We start from the raw sequence: 20,043 nt of genomic DNA, 5'->3' as shown, positions 1-20,043 counted from the left end.
ACATGTATCTACATTCATGTGTTTTCTTTATTGTACTTTCAAAGCTGTATTATGTAAAAAAAAAACGTTTCACTGATATTCACTATTCTAATACTTCTTATAAGTAGAGAGTATTCTGAAACTATCAGAATCAGAATTATGCACTTAAGCCTGTTTTTACATAATTTTGAAAGTAATGTTACTAATAATGTACAATTTTTTTAAACGTTGAGATAAACTTCTATTTATTTATGTCTCTCATCTTTGAAAATATGTCTTTAAATGATATGTAAATTTATCAAAACTAAAATAAAATAAATGCCGTTTTGAGCCATTGATATTGTAAGGGTTGAAACACCTTAACATATTTATGGTATCATACACACAGTAAGCAGCAAAAAAGTAAGTTTTAGGAGGAAGCACGTTCCGAAAAAACAACAGAAATAAACATAACAGTAGCTAGTGCAATCAAAACTGAGAAAAGTATGAAAAAAGCCCTGTCCATAATGGTTGACAGATCCTGCCATGTGACGTCATCTGTCTCGCTTGACAAGTCATCTTTCTGCTCGGCTGACTCTGTGGACTGAAAATCTTGAATAAGCTCTACTGTAGAATTTGCAACTTTTCTCCGAGGCCGACAACTTTTTTGCCTCCAGCAAATCATTCGAGCAATGATGGAGACCACAATTATCCGAGTAATGTTTGGAATGGGATCTGCATCGGTTCCAAAGTTGAAATTCAGTACGAGAATGGTACAGAGAACCGAGATGGAGGATATAGCCAGGATAAAGACCAAATAGATCGCTGAAAATATACACAGAAGATACATTAAAAGATTAACATATGCAAACTTTTTTTTAATTTGCAAATAATTTTTGTGGGCCTAAATGAAGTATTAATTTTGTTCACACACACTAAAAAGTTTGTATTGAATTTAAGATATTACAGACTTATTTACTTTTTGTTCTTTGAATTTTTGAACTTTCTATTCTTTTGCTTTCTTTTTATAACAAAAAAATCTCCTGTTTCCACAGTTTGTTTCATCGTCACCTTAAAATGACTCCTTTACCTTCTTCTTTTTTTTTATGTCTTACATACCAGAGAAACCATGAATATTATTTGATTCGTCGATGTGAGCTGCAAAGCATTTTATTGATTTCTCTTGCCTTTTATGGAGCGAGATCAATGGTTCAGGTCTGCCACTGAATAACTTAATTCGCAAGACACTCCCTTTTAAAACTATACGCAATGAAATTTATTTGAACGTTGTGATTCGACAAATATTAAAATTTATGACACTTTTAATTACTAGTGTTTCTTTTGTTTATTCACCAACCAGTCACGGTAGCTGAGTACTAGGGCATTCGCTTTATGACCAGGAAGCCCCGGGCTGGACTTCTATTTACCGCTCTACGTCAAATTTCGGGTCTTTCGAATGAGGTCGTTTAACTTTTCAATCGTTAACTTCCCTTTCTTATGAAGCAGTATACCAGCATCACTCCCATACGGGGTCATCTCTCAATTGACTCGATACGCAAGGACATGCTCTACGTACGAATAATTTCTCAAATGAGGTAATTTATTGACAAATAAGTTGATGAAACAAGAATACCAGCAGTCTCGTTCAAAGTAATTATTTCGTAATTTTTATAACCGATAAAATGGCTTTTTCAGCAAATGCAGTGCATATACTGTTAGTCCATTATTTACACACTGAATTGCCGACGGATTTTCCCTTAATTTCTCGGCATTGACAAGGAACACACGGCGGATGTGACCGGTCGTCGTGGCATGCTTCTCCCTTGACGGCATCTGATCCAACCTTTAATGTTTTAGAGCTCTGTGTGTGCTCTGCTCCAAAATTTGTATTGTTTAATGGACTTTTGAGCTTGAATGCTGTTCGATATCTCCAAATATTTCATTTATTTGATTTGATTTCACCGTCTAAGCGAGGACCAGTGTCAAACTAGGCATTGGCACGAAGAAGAACTGTCACTTCTTAATAACCCTGAGTGCCGAGAATAGGTCTAAATTTGAAACCCTTTACCATTCTTGTAGAGAAAGCTTTCCCCTGTAAAATATTTCCTCGAGGAAAACTGACTCAGAGGATTTCTTTTGGAAAATATATTTTAGAAGAGGATTTTCCTCCCTCGGAAAATTCTCTCTCATTTCCAATACAGAAATCCCACGTCTGATTCGAATTTCAGAGAGGAAAACTTACTCTCTCTTCTAGTTTCAGAGTGCGATTTCTTTTATAGCAAATTTCCCCAGTGACAATAAAATATGATTTTTGAAAAAGGTTTATAATAGGAGGGAGGAAGCGAACCATTGTTAAATGTTCCTTTTCAGAATTTCAACAAGTTTCAATTACATATAAGAGGTATAAAAATTGCAAATTTTTAGACTTATTAACAAGAAAACAATTTTTTAAAAAGTTTAAATCATTTTTCTTTTCATTTGGTCAAAGTGTTTTCGTGTAAAGTTGAATTAATTTTTAACAGTTTTCATGTAAACAAAATAAAAGTTTTCTACGCAGGACAACAAAAACTTTCAGGGGTCTTGACAACCTCTTCCCCTATTTCAATTTTTTATTTGTGATTAATCTTTTTATCACTTTTGGTACAATTAAAAAATGTTTGAAAAAGCGGAAGGAAAACAGATACTTTGAAATTATTTATCTAAATGAAAATAATAAAAATGTTGCTTACATAAGTAACATGGCGTGAAGGAGGTGCTGGGGATACTGTCCGATATCATAGTCAGGTACACAGCATACGCCAAGAGAACGGTCAAGGAAAACCCAATTTTCTCTCCTGACTCGGAGTGAAGTCTGAAAACCATGGGGATAAGAAAAGCCATGAGGCCCACGGGAAAAAGAGTGTTCAGTGTGTGGAACAGGAGTCTTCTCTGCACGGTTACAGTAAATGTGAGGCTCGGGAAACTGAAGTCACCTCTAGTCTTGGCAGCCGAGGCCTCAGCTACAGTCGATATCAAATCCCATTCACCATTGGGACTGTAGAATCCCAGAGAAATTGTAGAGAATTTCATTTGTAGGTCTATCTCAGAAGATGTATAGCCCCAGGAGCTGATTTTGATGAAGCACGTTTGGGAATCTACAGGGTAATAGGTGATGTCCGACTCACAACTTACAACGTACAGTCCCATAGGGCTCCATTCGATACTCCCTGTACTCAGTATTCGCATCGGGGTGTTTACATCACTGATGATTTTCACATCAGCAACACTTGAGTTTTAGAAATGAAAGAAAAGAACGTATATGTCATTAAAATTAATTTGGATAAATATATACATTTTCAATATAAAATTTCATTTTTTTTTTAAATTTATGAAATTATAAGCGTGTTGTTTATTTGTCAATTTAAAATAAACAGAGCATATGATAAGAAAAACTCACAATAAAAAAATTATTATGATCATAATTAAAAAAAAACCCCGTTTGTTATTGAAAAAAAATTCATAACGCTTATTGCAACTAATTTTAGACAAATCGATGATTTATAGTCTGATCTCTCCATAGAGAATGCTTTAAATACTGACTACAGCGTGTAAAATGGTTTATAGTGAAACTTCAACATTTTTACTCATTTTCAATGATAAATAAGGGACACTCGGTCTCGATGTAAATCACGATGCTTTTTGACACGAAAATATACATGTGTATACATGTATATTGTATAAAGATATAGATAATTAATTTCATTTTCATCATCGTTTATTTGTCAGCTACATCTAACTTATAGAAAATTATTTAAAGATATTGCAGTATTGATAAACAAAAGTAATAGTTCTTTACTAAAGTCAGGTAAAATACATGCCAATAAAAGTGTTCAGTTTATTTGTCCTGAAATATTCAAATGTATTACTAGTAACTATAAGATTAGTAAAGAACTGAATGATTCAATTCGTTCTTTTCATTCTTTTTGCGATACGATATATCCCTATGAGCTTGAAATAAAAGATTTCCACAGAGCCTGGCACATACATGTATGTGTCATATTTAGATATTTACTTGAAAAAAAAAAACTACTAAGCTTTATGATAAACTTTTTTCTATCGCCAATCGTCGCCGGCGTGGCGCAGAGGTTAGAACGTCAACCTTCCTTACTTATGCAGCTTAATACCTAATCATCTGGATACAGGGTTTATATCTTTCAGTTCATGCAGTTGATGAAACAAGAATATCAGCAGTCTCGTTTATAATCATCACTTCATTAGTTCTTTGGTCGATAGTATGACATTGTCAGCAAATACAGTTTATGATTGAGTCAAATGCTTACTGACGTTTTTCATATCAATGTTTAGTCCATTATATGCAAACTGGATTATTAATGTATTTTTTCTTATTTCCCGATCATGACAAGGGGCACACGACGAGTGTGACCGGTCGACAGGGGATGCTCACTCCTCCACTGCATCTGATTCCACCTCTGATGTTTTGGAGGTCCGTGTTTACTCTAATCCAAATTTGCATTGTTTAATGAACTGTTTAGCTCGAATAATGATCATGATCTCCACATAATTCATTCAATAAATTAAAATTCTGAAGAGCAAATTTATCTATTCCAGAAAAATATATATTTAAAAAAATTAAAATTATCTAGCTTATTTTTGGTCTTTTTATGTATGTTACATGTATGAATTGAGTTAATCATTACTAAAATGTACAGAAATCGTAAAAAGGTCTCTTTAGTACAAAAAATATGCTATATCTTTTATACGTAAAAATATAATGAATTTTGCGCGCATTTTAAAACATCGATACAAAATTTCACAACATAACCCTGACAAACATTTATCAGGCTGTTGGTTCGGAAAAAATTACCCCGGTATTTTGAAGAGACATATTCTTACTATATAAACACGAGTTATTTTTCTTTGCCTATATGTTTTATATATACAGATTTCATGATGAAGTTTGGTTCATCCTACCATAGACCTCAATTTAGGTCTATAATATTACTCAGTATTATCATCAATACATAACTATCAGACTACTTTCAGATGAACAAGGGTTCTGAAGTGTGGAGCTTTCCCTCGCAAAGAACATGTCTACAAATCAAGATCATTGATGCAGATTACGTCAATTCCGTTTCGCAAAGAACATACACACAAACACACCCTCACACAAACCCCACCCCCTCCACACACGCATGATTGCGTTACTATATCAAGTCGAACTTCATTGAGAGTAGATAAAAACATAAGTTCATTCAAAGTTCATTCAAAATTTATATGTGTATTTGAGACAAAGAAAAATAACTCTTATTTTTCAACTAATGACACTTTCTGTTAAACAGAAAACTTAAAGTATTTTCTACTCAGAATTCATTAACTGGAAATGCAATGAAACATATTGGGATAACAAACAGTATTCAGAATCAAAAGTCCATAAAACAATGCAAAATAGGAGCAAAGCAAACATGGGCCTCCATTTATGAAATCCTGACTTTAAACGAGACTGCTGAAATTCTTCTTTCATCAACTTGTTTGTCAATATTTTACCTCGTTTTAAAATTATTCATACGTAGAGCATGATCTTGCAAATCGAATCAAAACATGCAGGTGATGAAAGTTTATTGCTGAAAAGTAAAGAAAGTTGACGATAGAAAAGTTAAAGTCATCATGTTTATCATAGAGTATGGTTGTTAGGTTACCATTAACGTCTTTTTCAAGTTAAATATCCAAGTATGAAACAGATGTGTCAGAGTATTCTATTCTATTTAGCAGAAAAGCTTTTAATAATGAAAACCCATTTTATTCCGAAAATAATATACTAGACGAAAAAACTTACCTTAAACTCAATGTTCTGATAAATTTAGATATATAATAAATCAAAAATTTATTTCCATTTATATGTCAACACATACCAATGACCTTTAAGTAGAGGATTCCATAGATTTTAATATTTGGATATTTTAGTAGAGATGACGTTACTGGAAATTTTTTTTTATAATAAACATCCCTTTTTCTATCGCAGGCTTCCGTTATTTATGTAACATTTTACACCTGTCATCTGCATACGGACTTTATGTCTCTCAGTTGATTCGACAAGCAAGATCATACTCTATGTAAGAACAATTTCTAAAACAAAACAAGTTATTGACAATCAAGTTGATGAAACAAGGATAACAATGGTCTATTTTCAAATAACATCTATGGTTCTATGGTCGATATATTGACCCTGTTAGGAAATAATATCCAATGCTGACTGACATTTTCTATACTTATTATTAACGCACAATTTCTCCGCACATTTGTTTTCGTTGCCCGAGAATGCCAAAGACGACAAGGGAACTCCTCCGTGACATCTGATCCCGGCCAACTGTTTTTAAAGGTCCATGTTTGCCCTTCTTGTTTTTCTTAATTAACGTCTTGTCTTTTCACTGTTTTATCTCCTTATTTAATTCTTTGGATTGTAATTATAATCAATTATTAAAATTTTATTTTTTTAAGTTCATCGATCTTAGAAAGGAATTTTTTCAAATACATCTACTTGTTATGCGAGTTTAATGGCATGTGAATTCTTAAAAAGGAGTGCAGAATATGAAATATATATATGCAATTCTTTTAGATTTATCTTTTTAAAAAAATAAATCGATATCATACAGTACATGATTACTATTTCGTTTTTATAATACTTCCTATAACCAAGTCATCTATTTCTGAATTAGAATGCACTAAGGTATCCCTAATTTGTTACAAACTTTTTGTTCCTGCATTGCAAATGAAGAGGCCCCGGAGTAATGGGTTAGAAGTCCATATATGTAGATTTCTGTGACATATCAAAAAATATCGGAAGAAGACAGGATGTCTCACATATTTTGTATTCTAAACTGGGTTAACCGGTCTTTTTTTTTGTAGGACTTGAACAATTTATTCATGCAATAACTCTGCCCTAGAAGAATATTGTTTTATAGAAACAGAGTCAAAGTCGTAACTTAGACCAGGGTCTACAACTAAAAATAACCAATTACTACAATGTTATGCATAGAATTATAATGTTTTTGCTTTTTTAAGTTCCATTACTACAAAAGGTTGATAATTGATGATAAGTTCTTACGAATTTTCCACAATGAGAGCTGGTCGCCACACGTATGATTCGGTGCTGAAGAGAAACTTCACATTACTGTAGTCGTTACCATCTAGTGCAGTGTCCCATTTTAAACGCTCGTCTTTCCATCTCTGGAAAATAATCGGACAGTCTAATAAGATGTTGTAGATAGGCCATCTTTAAAACATCATTTGGTTGCCCTCCCCCGACCGACTGACTAGTAATGGTCCAACGCAAAACGTTTCTTTTCACATTCCAGAACGTGATATTATTTTCTGTAATTCCTCTTATCCTCTCAACAAATATGTTACAATGAAATATTTGGAGATAACGAACAGTATTCAGGCCCAAAAGTCAATTAAAAATACACAATTGGAGCAGAGAAAAAAAAATCGGAGAGTGGATTAGGTGCCATGGACGAGTTAGCATCTCCTGCCGACCGGTTACACCCGCCGTGTGCTCCTTGTCATGATCGGGAAAAAAAAACCCAGAAAAATACGTCGACAATTTAGTGTGTATATAATGGCCTAACAATTAGTATGAACAACATCAGTCAGCATTTGACTTAATGATAAATTGTATTTGCTGACAAGGTCATTCTATCGACCATGAACTTACGAAATGACTTTGAACAAGACAACTGATATTCTTCTTTCAGCAACTGATTTGCCAATAATTTACCTCGCTTTAGAAATTGTTCATATATAGAGCATGCTCTTGCGTATCCAATCAACTGAGGGATATAAACCCGTATACAGGTGATGAAAGTATATTTCTGCATAAATAAGAGGAGTTAATAATTGAAAAGTTAACCATCACGTTTTTCATAAAGCTTGATTAATAAATTACCTTTCAAAATAAAATGTCTAAATATGAAACAGATTTGTCAGACTCTGTGGTATCCTCTATTTCAAGCTCACCGCAGGGATATATCGTGTCAACATAAAAATGGAAATAAACATTGTTAATTAACAATACGTCGTCAATATATCTATAATAGTAAATGTCGGGTTGAAAATTTCTCGAAAAATTATACCCTCACCTATCGACCCAATAATTTTACTCTGAGTCGAGAAGGGACAAACAACATTATTTTAAATATGGCCTCATCATAAATCATCACTTCTGTCTTAAATGAAACTTCATTTCTTGTCGAGTTAGTTTTTTTTTTCAATATACTTACATTTTTAAATGCAAGAAATTGTGAAAATAGATAGCTCAAATTTCCTGTCTTATTAGCACACAATGTTATATATTATACTTTTAATTTAAAAAATGAAGAACATATAAAGCCATCGCCACAAAGCTCCTTTACAGCTTTTTACCCAAAGATTCCAAGTAATTAATGACAGTGCCTTCACTGTCTTGTCAGAGACCTGATTTAGAAGTATAGTATGTTTGCGCTGAAAATTTCATTTAAAATCCAGCTTTTTACCATTTAAATAATTCTGTTTTTAATTAAACATCATAGAGATGCCTTTGTTGAAACCTACACAGTTTTCATTTTTAAAACTATCTCTCTCTCTCTCTCTCTCGTGCAGAAAGATGAGATATTAACCTGGAAATAACAACATTTGAGAAATTTCCAGCCATAAAGAGATATGTTTTTTCCTTTACGATAAAACATGGTTTTAATTCAATCCAAAAACACAACCAACTGAAACATTAAAAAAATCAATTAACTTTCTGTAAAGTCTTACCAGCGTTAGGTAGCCTGTTGATGACATTGTCTGATCTTTAATGTTCTGGAAATTAAAACTTTTCGATCAGGATGACGTTTAATAGAACATGACAAAAACAAAGCTGGAAAAACTCATACTTCTCATCATTCGGGTTTTTTTTTATAGACGTTACTCTGTATCCAATCTGTATTGTTTCAATGAACTTTTTGAGCTCGATTGCGGTTTGTTTAATTATCTCTATATTTCATTTAACATGGGTTAAATTTAGAGGTTTCTCAAATTAAATGAAGAATAGAAAATTTAACAAGTAAAATGTTCGATCTTTTAAAATTTTTTATTATTCTTTTTTTTAAAGTTTTTTTTAATTAGCAGCGCTATCTTTATGTTGAAAATGAGGACATGATTTTGCTAAAAATATATATAATAAATTACAAGTATATTATTATCCAGATATTTTTTACCGTATATATTTGCTACAAAAAATTGAGCTTTTGAGCAAAAAAAATGATTGTAGTACAAATTTTAGCATACATATATAAATACCCAGGGGCCTCTTGCATAAAAAAGACATTTTTACCTTCTTCATTGGATATGAAAATAGCATCATAATTAATGAGTTTAATATAATATTTTTTTCATTTCAATTGAGGATTTTCGACCATCTTAGTATTATAAATCATAAGGAATGTATGTGGAGTTTAATCCCGTGCAAAAATTTAATATTGATATATAGTGCCATGACCTGAAAGATTTTATCATAGAATCAAAACAATTTTGGTTTTATAAATCACACACACAAAAACAAAATATTGTGAGATCCTAATATCGGTAAAATCGATATATCAATATATTTACCGTATTTGATTGAAAAGTTCAACTTCGACGAGGAGAGGTTAATTAATTTCTTTAATCATTTCCCAGTAAACTTTTTATCATTGCTGTTTATTTCTTGAGAGGAGGTTCTTGCCTTGTTTTTGTCTTGAAGAAACGTTTGCTTATATTCCTTTATATGAAGATGTACGAGATTTAAAAGATAATATTTCCCTTTCTTTCAAAAAAAAAAGTTCAACTTGAAACAGAAATGGTATTAAACTGCCCTGAACATAAAACTACAACTTGAAACAGAAATGGTGAACTGAGTTTGAAGTCTAGCAGGGACTATACTTTCGGTGGAATGATGGCGCATGAAAATATCTCTTGGTCAAAAATAATAAACAATCTAAGAATTAAAAATCTTTTCTAATATAACCCGGCTTATTAGTTATGGATTGAAGTTGTGAAATATATTAAATAAATATGATTTTCCAAACAAACTACATACTATCTTGTTAGCTTTTGAACACACCCGTGCTTTTTGTACAGTCTTAAAAAGGTTTACGATTCAGCAAAAAATCAGTAAAATGTTTGTTTTTTCTTTCTTCTGTCAAAACTTTTAATTTCCATACCATTTTGTTTTTGATATAATTAGGCTAAAAATATTAATAAATTTTTGACAATATATATAAGAAGAATCATGTGTGAAAAAGAATTAAAGATAATTTCTCTTGAAAACAAACTGCAATATATTCTATACCTATAGAAATATTTGTAACTTGCTTACCAAATCATTAATGGTTAGTAACGTGAAGGAAACATGGACTATCACTCTTTGTGAGGGTCGTTGCTGTGTGGAATAGTTAGTGAAAACTCTAGTTCTAAGCGATGTCTCCCAATCAGTACTGTAGGGTGGTGGACCCCCGCCACCACCACCACCAGGGGCGCCAAGGACCACACTGCTCAATCCTAGTAAATAAGGATGTCAACTTTAACAGGTTAAGAATCATTATAATTATCTTAAGTATTTCTTGTGTTCATCCTTCAGTTCCTTTTACTTTAATGTACACTTATAAATTAATGAAAAACATGTAAAAAGTTTATGTATACACATATATTAGTAAATAAACGGCACTGGTCAACTGAATTGAAAAAAAAAATCATTTTCAATCCTCAACTTCCATTCCTTTTGTATAAAAAATCCCCTTATATTCCGCAACCGGGGTTTACATCGATACGCAACGGCATGCTCTACCTATGAATAACTACGAACGATGAAAGTTACGGAAAACAATTTTGTTGAAAGGTATAATTTTACAAGTTCTATAATCGATATTATGACCTTGTCAACAAATACAATCTATCATTTGGTCAAATGCTGACTGATGTTTTTCATACTAATTGTTTGTTCATTATCGACACACTGATTGTCTACGTTTTTTGAAATTTTTTTTCCAACCATGTCAAGAAGTACACAGCGAGTGTAACCTCGCTGTGAGGATGCTCAATTTTCTATGACACCTGATCTTACCTCCGATGTTTCAGACGTCTGTTTTGGCTTCTGATTTCTTATGTATAAATGGAGCTTGAATACTGTTCGATATATATCCCCATTCTTTCGTTAATGATTCAGAAGAATATCACATTTCGTGCTTCCCGTGGATAAAAGTCATTTAGTTTTTATGTGTCTCCGTAAAAGTTCATTGACACATGGGACTGGGTAACCGATTTATTATTACCGTTGCGGGGGTTTAACTTTAATTGTTCTACGTCAAACTTTGATACAGATTAATGAAGTTATTAAGAATAATGGCGGTTTTGTTGTCTGATGTTAGCGAAATGCGCCGATGATAGTCATCGGTTTAAAGTAACCTGACGACAAAGCCTCTCTCTCTCTCTCTCTCTCTCTCTCTCTCTCTCTCCGCTTAATCTTGTTTTCTTTTTTGATCTTTCCGTGTATTGGACTTTTAACCATTTTAAATTTTGCCATTTCTTATTGATTTCCATGGCGAAAACCACATGTTTCTTCGATAATATTACAGATATTTCTGCTTGTTTTCCCAATTACTATATTAGTATATCTTTTAAAAAATCATATAGGCCTAAACATGTATATAATCATTTGAAGTTTTTTTTGACTGAAGTAATGAATTATTTCGCTTTCAATGAATTTTGAAGACACTTTCCTTTAGGAAAAATCAGTTTAATTCTGTAGAAAAATTCATATGAGACAGAATAAGCGAGATAAATTTAGTTGTTTGGTAATCATCACTTTTTTCAAACTTGTGATGTGGCGTCATGAGAAAATAATATAAATTTGACAAGAAATTGAGATCAGAATGTTTCCTACAAATGAAAATAAATAGAAATGTGTTATCGAGAAATTTGGGAAAATGCAAATTATAGTCAATCAGTATATTGTATCAAAACCAATTATATACAGAGAGGAACACCACCCTAATATTAAAAGTAATTTCTTACCTAAAAATAATATTACAGCAAACATCTTCATTCTGGTCTTCAATTTTCTTAAATATTTCTTTATAATCAGATAATTTATGGGTAATTTAAACTCGCGGGTATTTTGCTAAGGACGAATAAAGATTGTGTTTTGCTTCATGTCTTCGTTCTGAATTACTAGTATATCTCATAATTGACATTTTAATGTTTCTTATCTATCTTGTTAATACATTTAATATATAATGTTTTGAGGGCTGGGCGGTTGTGGCAGTTGTCAAACTACATGTACATGTATATTAATTTCCTTCAGAAGAAGACATCTACATAAAGATGTACAAAAATGATCAAATTTTAAAACCAAAATGGTATGAAATTTTTCTTTGCCAAATGATATTTGACAGTTTAGGATATCATATCTTTAAAAAAAAAAGCTAAATCTGACGGTTGGTTTATTAAACCCCATCCTCCTTAAAGGTGAAAATAACCAAAAATGACCACTTTCATAAATCCAGTTCAGAGTAGAAATCTCTTTCAGAGCAAGAATACGGAACCTAAAAAAACACTAGAGGTGAGAACAAATACTTTGAGGGAGAAACCATTCCTTACGACCGCTTACATCCATCGATCAGTTAGTTGGAACAAACTGCTGTCAACTAATGTAGAAATGTCATTGACCTAGCAATTAATGTTAAAAGTTTCAGAAAACTTATCTGTGATAATAGGACGTTTATGCAAAACTAGATCCTTATAATAAGCAAAGAATTTGTGTAAAGTTGATTTTGAACCAATTTGTCTAAACCTTAATACAACTCTTTGATATCTCATTTGTTAGCAGCTTTCCTCCGTTCGAAAATTGGGATCTTATAACTAAAATGTAAAACGCATTTCATTGGCCTGAAATATATGGGACGCTTTATTTTATGAAGGTTAGATTTTTCAAAAAGATGGTGACCGAAACAAGCTTTATCACCAATATCACATCCCAACGGTTGTCAATTTAATCGTCATTTGTTTTATTATAAAATTTTATCGTTATATAATCTTATTAATTTAAAAGAACTTGTCTCTTTAAGTCCCACAATAATAAAATATTGGTAGATGTATATGAATTACACTTTATCTGATTGTCTGTCTATCACTGACCGATGACAAGAATCTCCGTATGACTAGAACTCGAGTAAAGGAATATAGCTGGAGATCTTTTCATTTATATGGATCATACATACAATTGAAAAAAAATCCCAGTGAGGGATATTAAACAAAAGCAAATAAACAAAAGACCAGGCTCCGTGGCCATGAAACCTAGATCAGCTCACTTTTGACCCCCGTCTCACTTTTTCTAAAGGAATATCTATAGAGAGGAACATTTGCATAAAAGAATGGAAATTCATACGTTTTGATGCTATTTGAAGCTAGCTAACATTTGTGTTTTTGGAGCATAAAAGTATCCACATTTCATTCCATTTCTACAAAATGTTATACGGTACGTTTTCCTGAAGTTTCTCCTTCACTGCTGATAATATTTTTAAAGGATTAAAGATAGAATATTTATATCACATTAACTAGAACCAGCTATGTATTCTTGTTTGTACGGATAAAATCCTTTGTCAGATGGAAACAGTAATATTGATCATGTTCTAAATATCATTTTTTGTTGCGTCTTTAATAATTTCTAAAGACTGGGGGATAGATGATTTTCATATATCCCTTCAACCGTTCAATCCCACACTTCAACATCCTTTTCAATCTTATTTATCCTTTCTTATGACACAGTACCAAGATTTTCTCCATTTTGACACATCCTTTGCCATATTCTTTTCCATACATTTATATTTAGCATGTAAGAATAATCTGGGTTCCACAAATTTCTACCCTTATAAGTGATTATTTATTATCATTGTTGACTATATTCATGTCAGCAGTAATTAAGTATTCACAGGAACTATAGTTGTAGGGAAGAGTCATTGTCGTGCTATTTTGTAATAAAAGAATACACAGTAATAGTCGATGAATATAAGAAACACATGACTTAGTAGCCATCTCTTATCTGCAATTCTTATTCTAATTTTTGATCTGACACACAGTTCAAAATTTTTCAAAAGCAAACATGAGCACGGCCATTTCTTCTATAATATTGAAGGGTACCCATCTCTTATTCGCAGCTCCTTCTATACCACTGAATAAAATTTAATGATATTTTCACAGATTCTTTATTACAATGCCATTGTGACCTCCTATCTTACTTTTTGATTTGACACTTATTTTGGCTCTCCCAGTGCTAAACATGGACTTTGCCAGCCCATTATAATGGGAAGCGGGGCATCATTTAGTGAGCTCAATACTCACAGTACATCTAGATTATATTAAAGTCAGCATTTTGTAAATTGAACGTTATTAGGACAGGAGTTAGCTTACATACATGTTAAATATATTATTATTTGGCTGATGCGATGCATACCTTTTTTTATGTTTTTAGTTTTTATTATACTCATTATTATGAAATGCCCCGCCTAACTGATCATTACATATAAGGTTTCCTTGTCTGTATGACGTGTCAACAAGTGAAGCTTACTCCTCTTATGCACCTGATCCCACCTGGACTATACTGGGGTCTTACTCACCTGATCCCACCTGGACTATACTGGGGTCTTACTCACCTGATCCCATCTGGACTATACTGGGGTCTTACTCACCTGATCCCACCTGGACTATACTGGGGTCTTACTCACCTGATCCCACCTGGACTATACTGGAGTCTTACTCACCTGATCCCACCTGGACTATACGGGACTATACTGGGGGTCTGTATTTTATTTCACAGATCTGTACTGTTAGCAAATTGTTTTTTTTTAAAGATTGAACACTTTTTTGTTTTCTTTTTTTTCATATAAGTCCTATTCTATATTGAACTCCATCCTATTCTCCGAGCAAGTTGAAGGGGGGGGGGGATCAACTTACTCTGAGACAAACATTTTTCAAATTAGTTTCCTTTTCCGTCTAGTGGTTTTTAGGGGACATTTTATGAATGACCTCATTTGACCTTTTTTGATAATTTACCATTAATATTTAAATAAGGTTTATGTTTTTCATTTAAACGAAGTAGAACCCCAATGACCAAAGGGTACTTTATGAAAAGTTTGTTTATCGCCTCGTTAAAACAAGATGCAAATGGAACAACGCAACTCAAATGTTTCTTTTATTTTCATTCCCGGAAGACTGTGATAAAATGCAAAAAAATGTGGCATGTCCTCACAATATGTCATGTCCTTTTTCCGAATAACATTTTAGCCTCACGGAAAAGGTTATCCTTAGATTTTTAGGTGTAAAAATAGCTAGCTGTACTGAGTTGTGATGCAAGTACACAGGTGAACACCTGGATATCCTTTGTTTAAGTGTTACAGGCAATCCCATTTCAAGGTAAATGAATTTTATTTGCTATAAAGAATTTCCTGAGTATTTCGTGTCATTAAGTTAAATATATATTCATGAATACTTCATATATGTTCTGCTCCAGCCCCAAAACCAGTTAACCAGTCAGAAAAAAATTCAAGAACGGAAGAATAATTTTTTAAATACTTTCGATCAGAGTCAAAAAGAAAAAAATCAGCTAAAAGTATTAAGAAATTTAATTTTTTTATAATACAACTAAGAGTTCGCTTTTAAAATATGTCTAAAGCGACATATGTATGGAGATAACGAACAGTATTCAACACCAAAGTCCATAAAACAAATCAAAATAAAAGCAGAGCAAACACGGACCTCCAAAACATCAGAGGTGGGATCAGGTGCCATGGAGGATTGAGCATCCCCTGCTGACCGGTCACACCCGCCATGTCTCCATATCATGATCGGGTAATAACGGAAAAAATCCGTCGTCTATTCAGTGTATAAATAATGGACTAACAATTAGAATGAAAAACGTCAGTCAGCATTTATCTCAAAAATAAATTTTATTTGCTGACAAGGTCATTGTATCGACCATAGAATTTACAAAATGATGACTTAAACGAGACTGCTGATATTCTTGTTTCATCAACTTGCTTACCGATGATTTACCTCGTGTTAGAAATTGTTCATACGTACAGCATGCTCTTGCATATCGAATCAACTGAGATATATACACTCCGTAGGCAGGTGATAACGGTATATTACTGCATAAGTAAAGGTAGTTGACGATTGAAAAGTTAAAGTCATCACGTTTATCACAGAGCTTGGTTGTTAGATTACCATTAACGTCTTTTTCAAGGAAAATATCCAAGCATGAAACAGATGTGTCAGACTGTGGTATCTTTTATCTCAAGTTCAACAGGATATATCGTATCGACGTAGGAATGGAAATCACCATTGTTAATTGACAATACGTAGTCGATATATCTAAATGTGGAGTTGAAGGCCACACCGAGTGTTTTCTTCTTTTCACGCATAAGATTTTGCACAAATTCTGCTTCATATGAATATAAAAATAGGTCTGCTAATAACGGAGCGCAATTGGTACCAATGGGAATTCCAATAGATTGTTGGAATACATGGTCTCTAAAAACCACATAGATATTGTCAATCAGAAACTCAAGCATCTCTTTGATGTCAACTTCAGAGTACTTGTGTGTGCAATCAGAATGTGTTTTAACAAAATAATTTTGCAAATGACCAATGACCAGGTAAGTAAATTTACGAGTTCCATTTTTATTTAAAAAAGCAGCTGTCAATGACATAAAAAAGACTGGACTTCAATTTATTGAGGGTAATAGTTGTGTATAAAGTTGAAAAGTCGTAAGTTTTTTAGCTGTTGATTTTGGTAAATTCTTGTGATTTCAAATTGTCCAAAAGTTATTTGGAATTTTTGAGTATTCACATCTAATTCACACCACTTCTTGAATATATTGTTGCACAGTACTCTTGAATTTTTCCCTTCACTACTGTACGTCAATATCTTATTGAGGAGTAATGAAAGAGGCTTGGTAGAGCATTTACTGGAACCCGCAATGTATCTTTGTATGTAAGGATCTTTATGAAGTTTCGGAATCCAATATATTTAGGGTAGTTCAAATTCATTTTAGCTCTTTGGAATATTAAAAATATTTAAAACTGAAATATGATTTTGAAGACTTTCTTCCTTAGAAAGGGAAGTGTGAGTATAAGTAGGATTACCACTTGTAGAATTAAATCCAAGTTCTTCTAAGATACAATTTATATAATGAGCCTTACAAACGAAGACAATGTTGTTACCTGCTTTGTCGGCAGGGACCAGTACGTACTGATCATGTAATCTATCAAATTCTTTTTTCACTTCTGGATTATTGAATACACAAGGAAAGACGGTTTTCATATTGCCCCTTAATCTTTTAATACACGATTTTATCATGGATCTGATACATTTAATCCATTTTGACAAGGTGACAATGTCTTTTCTTTCATATCTGGCCCATCGTCTTGCGTAATTTTCAACAGAATCTATAATATTTATGAAATTCCGACTCTAGTTGAAGGATCGGGGTTGGCTATATTTAGGACCTATTAAAATAAGTGATCTAAAGTCCTCATTATTAAGTATATTTACGTCACCTGTAATAACGTGTCCAGCAGGACTATAGTTATAGGGCGAAGAAAAACAAGAACACAATGGATGATTTTGTTTCAGATAATCGGTGTCCAGGCCATGTAAAGTTTTTTTGTAATTGAAAAGTTTGGAAGCAATGGTCGATGTATATTTGTAGGAAATACAAGGTTCAGTCTTTAAGTTGAAATATGGTGGAATACAAGACTGGACCCTTATTAAGAATTAAGGATTAAGAATATTACTTATATTACGTTGGAGAAAACGAACAGTATTCAAGCTCAGAAGTCCATTAAATATTACAAAAAAGGATCAGAGCAAACCCGGAACTCCAAAACATCAAAGATCGGATTAGGTGCCATGGAGAAGTGAACATCCCCTGCTAACCGTTTACCCCGTCCGAGTGCTCCTTGTCATGATCGGGAAATAACGGAAAATATCCGGGAACAAATAAGTGAGTAAAAAGTGGTCCTAACACTCAGTATGACAAAAGTCAGTCAGTTTCTGACTTAATGATAAATTGTATTTGCTGACAAGGTCATTTTATCGACCATGGAACTTACAAAATGATGACTTCTTGTTTCATCAACTTGTTTGTCAATAATTTACCTCGGTTTATAAATTGTTTTTACGTAGAACATACTCTTTCGTATCGAATCAAGTAAGTGTTATAAACTCCGTATGCAGGTAACTAAGGTATATTGCTGCACGAGTTAGGGAAGTTGATAATTGAAAAGTTTAAGTCATCACGTTTATCATAAAGCTTTGTTGTTAGATAACCATTGACATCTTTTTCTAGTAAAAGATCCAAATATGAAACAGATGTGTCAGAAATAAGAATGGAAATAACTATTGTTAGTTTATTATACGTCTTCGTCGATATATCATATGTTGAGTTGAAGGCCACAGAAAGTGTTTTCTTCTTTTGACGTAAAATATTTCGAACAAATTCTGCTTCAAATGAATACAAAAATAAGTCTGCAAATGACTGGGCGCAATTGGTGCCTATGGGAATTCCAATAGATTGCTGGAAGACTCTCCAAAAAACACATACAATTTAGATATTGTCAATTTGAAACTCGAGCAATTTTTTAATATCAACTTCAGAGTGCTTGTGTGTACAATCAGAATGATTTTAACAACGTAAATTTAGGGTTACGTTTTTATTGACAAAGCAGCTGTCAATTATGTCAATTAGCCTTGACTTTAATCTATCTTGGGGAATATTTTTATATAGAGTTGAAAAGTTGTAAGTTTTATGAGAAATTTTAATCATATTCTTTTAGTTACATCAAATATCACTCCAAAAGACACATGTTAGGTATATAATTATAATAAACTACATCTTACTGAGCAGTTCAAGCTAAAATAACTTCCTTAAATTCAACGTTTCTACTTCTACATTTCATATTTAAAATTTTGTGATGCTCATAAGGAAACGTAAGGATCTATTTTTCTTAGATTGATAATTTTTTTGATTGATGAAGGAAAATTTTACTTCTTTTCAGCTTTAAACAAATATCACCTTTAAGGAAACTCTAAACACTAAGAGAAACTTTTTTTTGACTCAGAGAAAAATATATCAAATAAATATATGTATATTGAGACTTTTTCATTCATTTAGAACATAGGGTACGTGCTTCATTTGCGCAGGAAAAATGTTCAAAGACAATTGACTATCTGTGAGCAGAAATCACTGTTGTTTACTTACGTTGGAAAAATTAATGAAAATGATTTATCTATTTTCTTACTCTTGGTCTTATATATTGCTAAAAATATTTTAATCTATTATAAATTATGTAATTAACGGTAAATAACAATTTCTTTATCTTACATCTAAGGGCAGATAACTCTAACTGCATAAAACTACCCAATAAATAGAGCTCTTTAATGTGCAGTGTTTAGAGCGTCCTTAAGATTTTTCCACCCTCACAATTTTATTGGTTCAAAGTACAAAAAATGCACTTATTTTCATTTAATATAGTTTAAATTTACCAAATATCGCACAAAATGTATAGGTTGCCATATTATTTAAGACGGCAGACATGAATAAACAGAAGTGTATGTCAACATAAAAAAATCGTAATTTTTTTGGAAATAATATTGTAAATATTATGTAAAGACTGGTTCAAATGCATAATTCTAATGCTAAGAGTTCCAAAATACGTGCTACTTATGAGATAATTTTGAAATGTGAATATCAGGGAATTCTTTTACATTAAAAGTGCTATAAAGAAAATGTCTGAATGAAGATATCTGAGAAGGAGCTATTGCCCTTGTCACATTTTTTAGAGATTGAATAATTGATTAAGTAATGAACATATATATTTTTAAGTTCTATAACTTAACAATATTTATCATTACACCTACTGAAAAGCATTCTTACAAAAAACTATGTTCTACTGTGTATGAATTTAAATTAATAACAATTCATGGAGAATGGAAATACCTTAACACTGTATCGATCACTGAGTTCTGGACGA

The 20,043-nt window shown here is 32.4% G+C and overlaps 1 protein-coding gene across 1 annotated transcript; it reads right to left on the bottom strand.

Moving 5' to 3' along the window:
* Positions 1–271: 271 nt before the first annotated feature.
* LOC134228658 (neuronal acetylcholine receptor subunit alpha-7-like) lies at positions 272–14,673 on the bottom strand. The gene is made up of 6 exons (XM_062710335.1): positions 14,664–14,673; positions 10,334–10,515; positions 8,752–8,796; positions 7,061–7,182; positions 2,688–3,223; positions 272–783 (listed from the first exon to the last, which is right to left on the bottom strand). Exons 1-6 carry the CDS (start codon positions 14,671–14,673, stop codon positions 389–391), a joined length of 1,290 nt encoding a protein of 429 aa, XP_062566319.1. The 3' UTR covers positions 272–388.
* Positions 14,674–20,043: the final 5,370 nt, after the last annotated feature.

The sequence above is a fragment of the Saccostrea cucullata genome, unplaced genomic scaffold (genome assembly GCF_032062105.1).
Source record: "Saccostrea cucullata isolate Sc308-1 unplaced genomic scaffold, CSIRO_AGI_Scuc_v1 ctg131, whole genome shotgun sequence".
Lineage (NCBI taxonomy): Eukaryota > Metazoa > Mollusca > Bivalvia > Ostreida > Ostreidae > Saccostrea > Saccostrea cuccullata.
This window is presented reverse-complemented; position numbering and strand designations above follow the sequence as displayed.

Excerpts from the sequence above, each read along its gene's own strand:
- LOC134228658 (XM_062710335.1), bottom strand. Across the intron at positions 8,797-10,333 it reads TACTAACCATTAATGATTTG|AACATTAAAGATCAGACAAT; the intron begins GTAAGCAAGTTA and ends TTTAATTTCCAG. Across the intron at positions 3,224-7,060 it reads GCTCTCATTGTGGAAAATTC|TGTTGCTGATGTGAAAATCA; the intron begins GTAAGAACTTAT and ends CTAAAACTCAAG.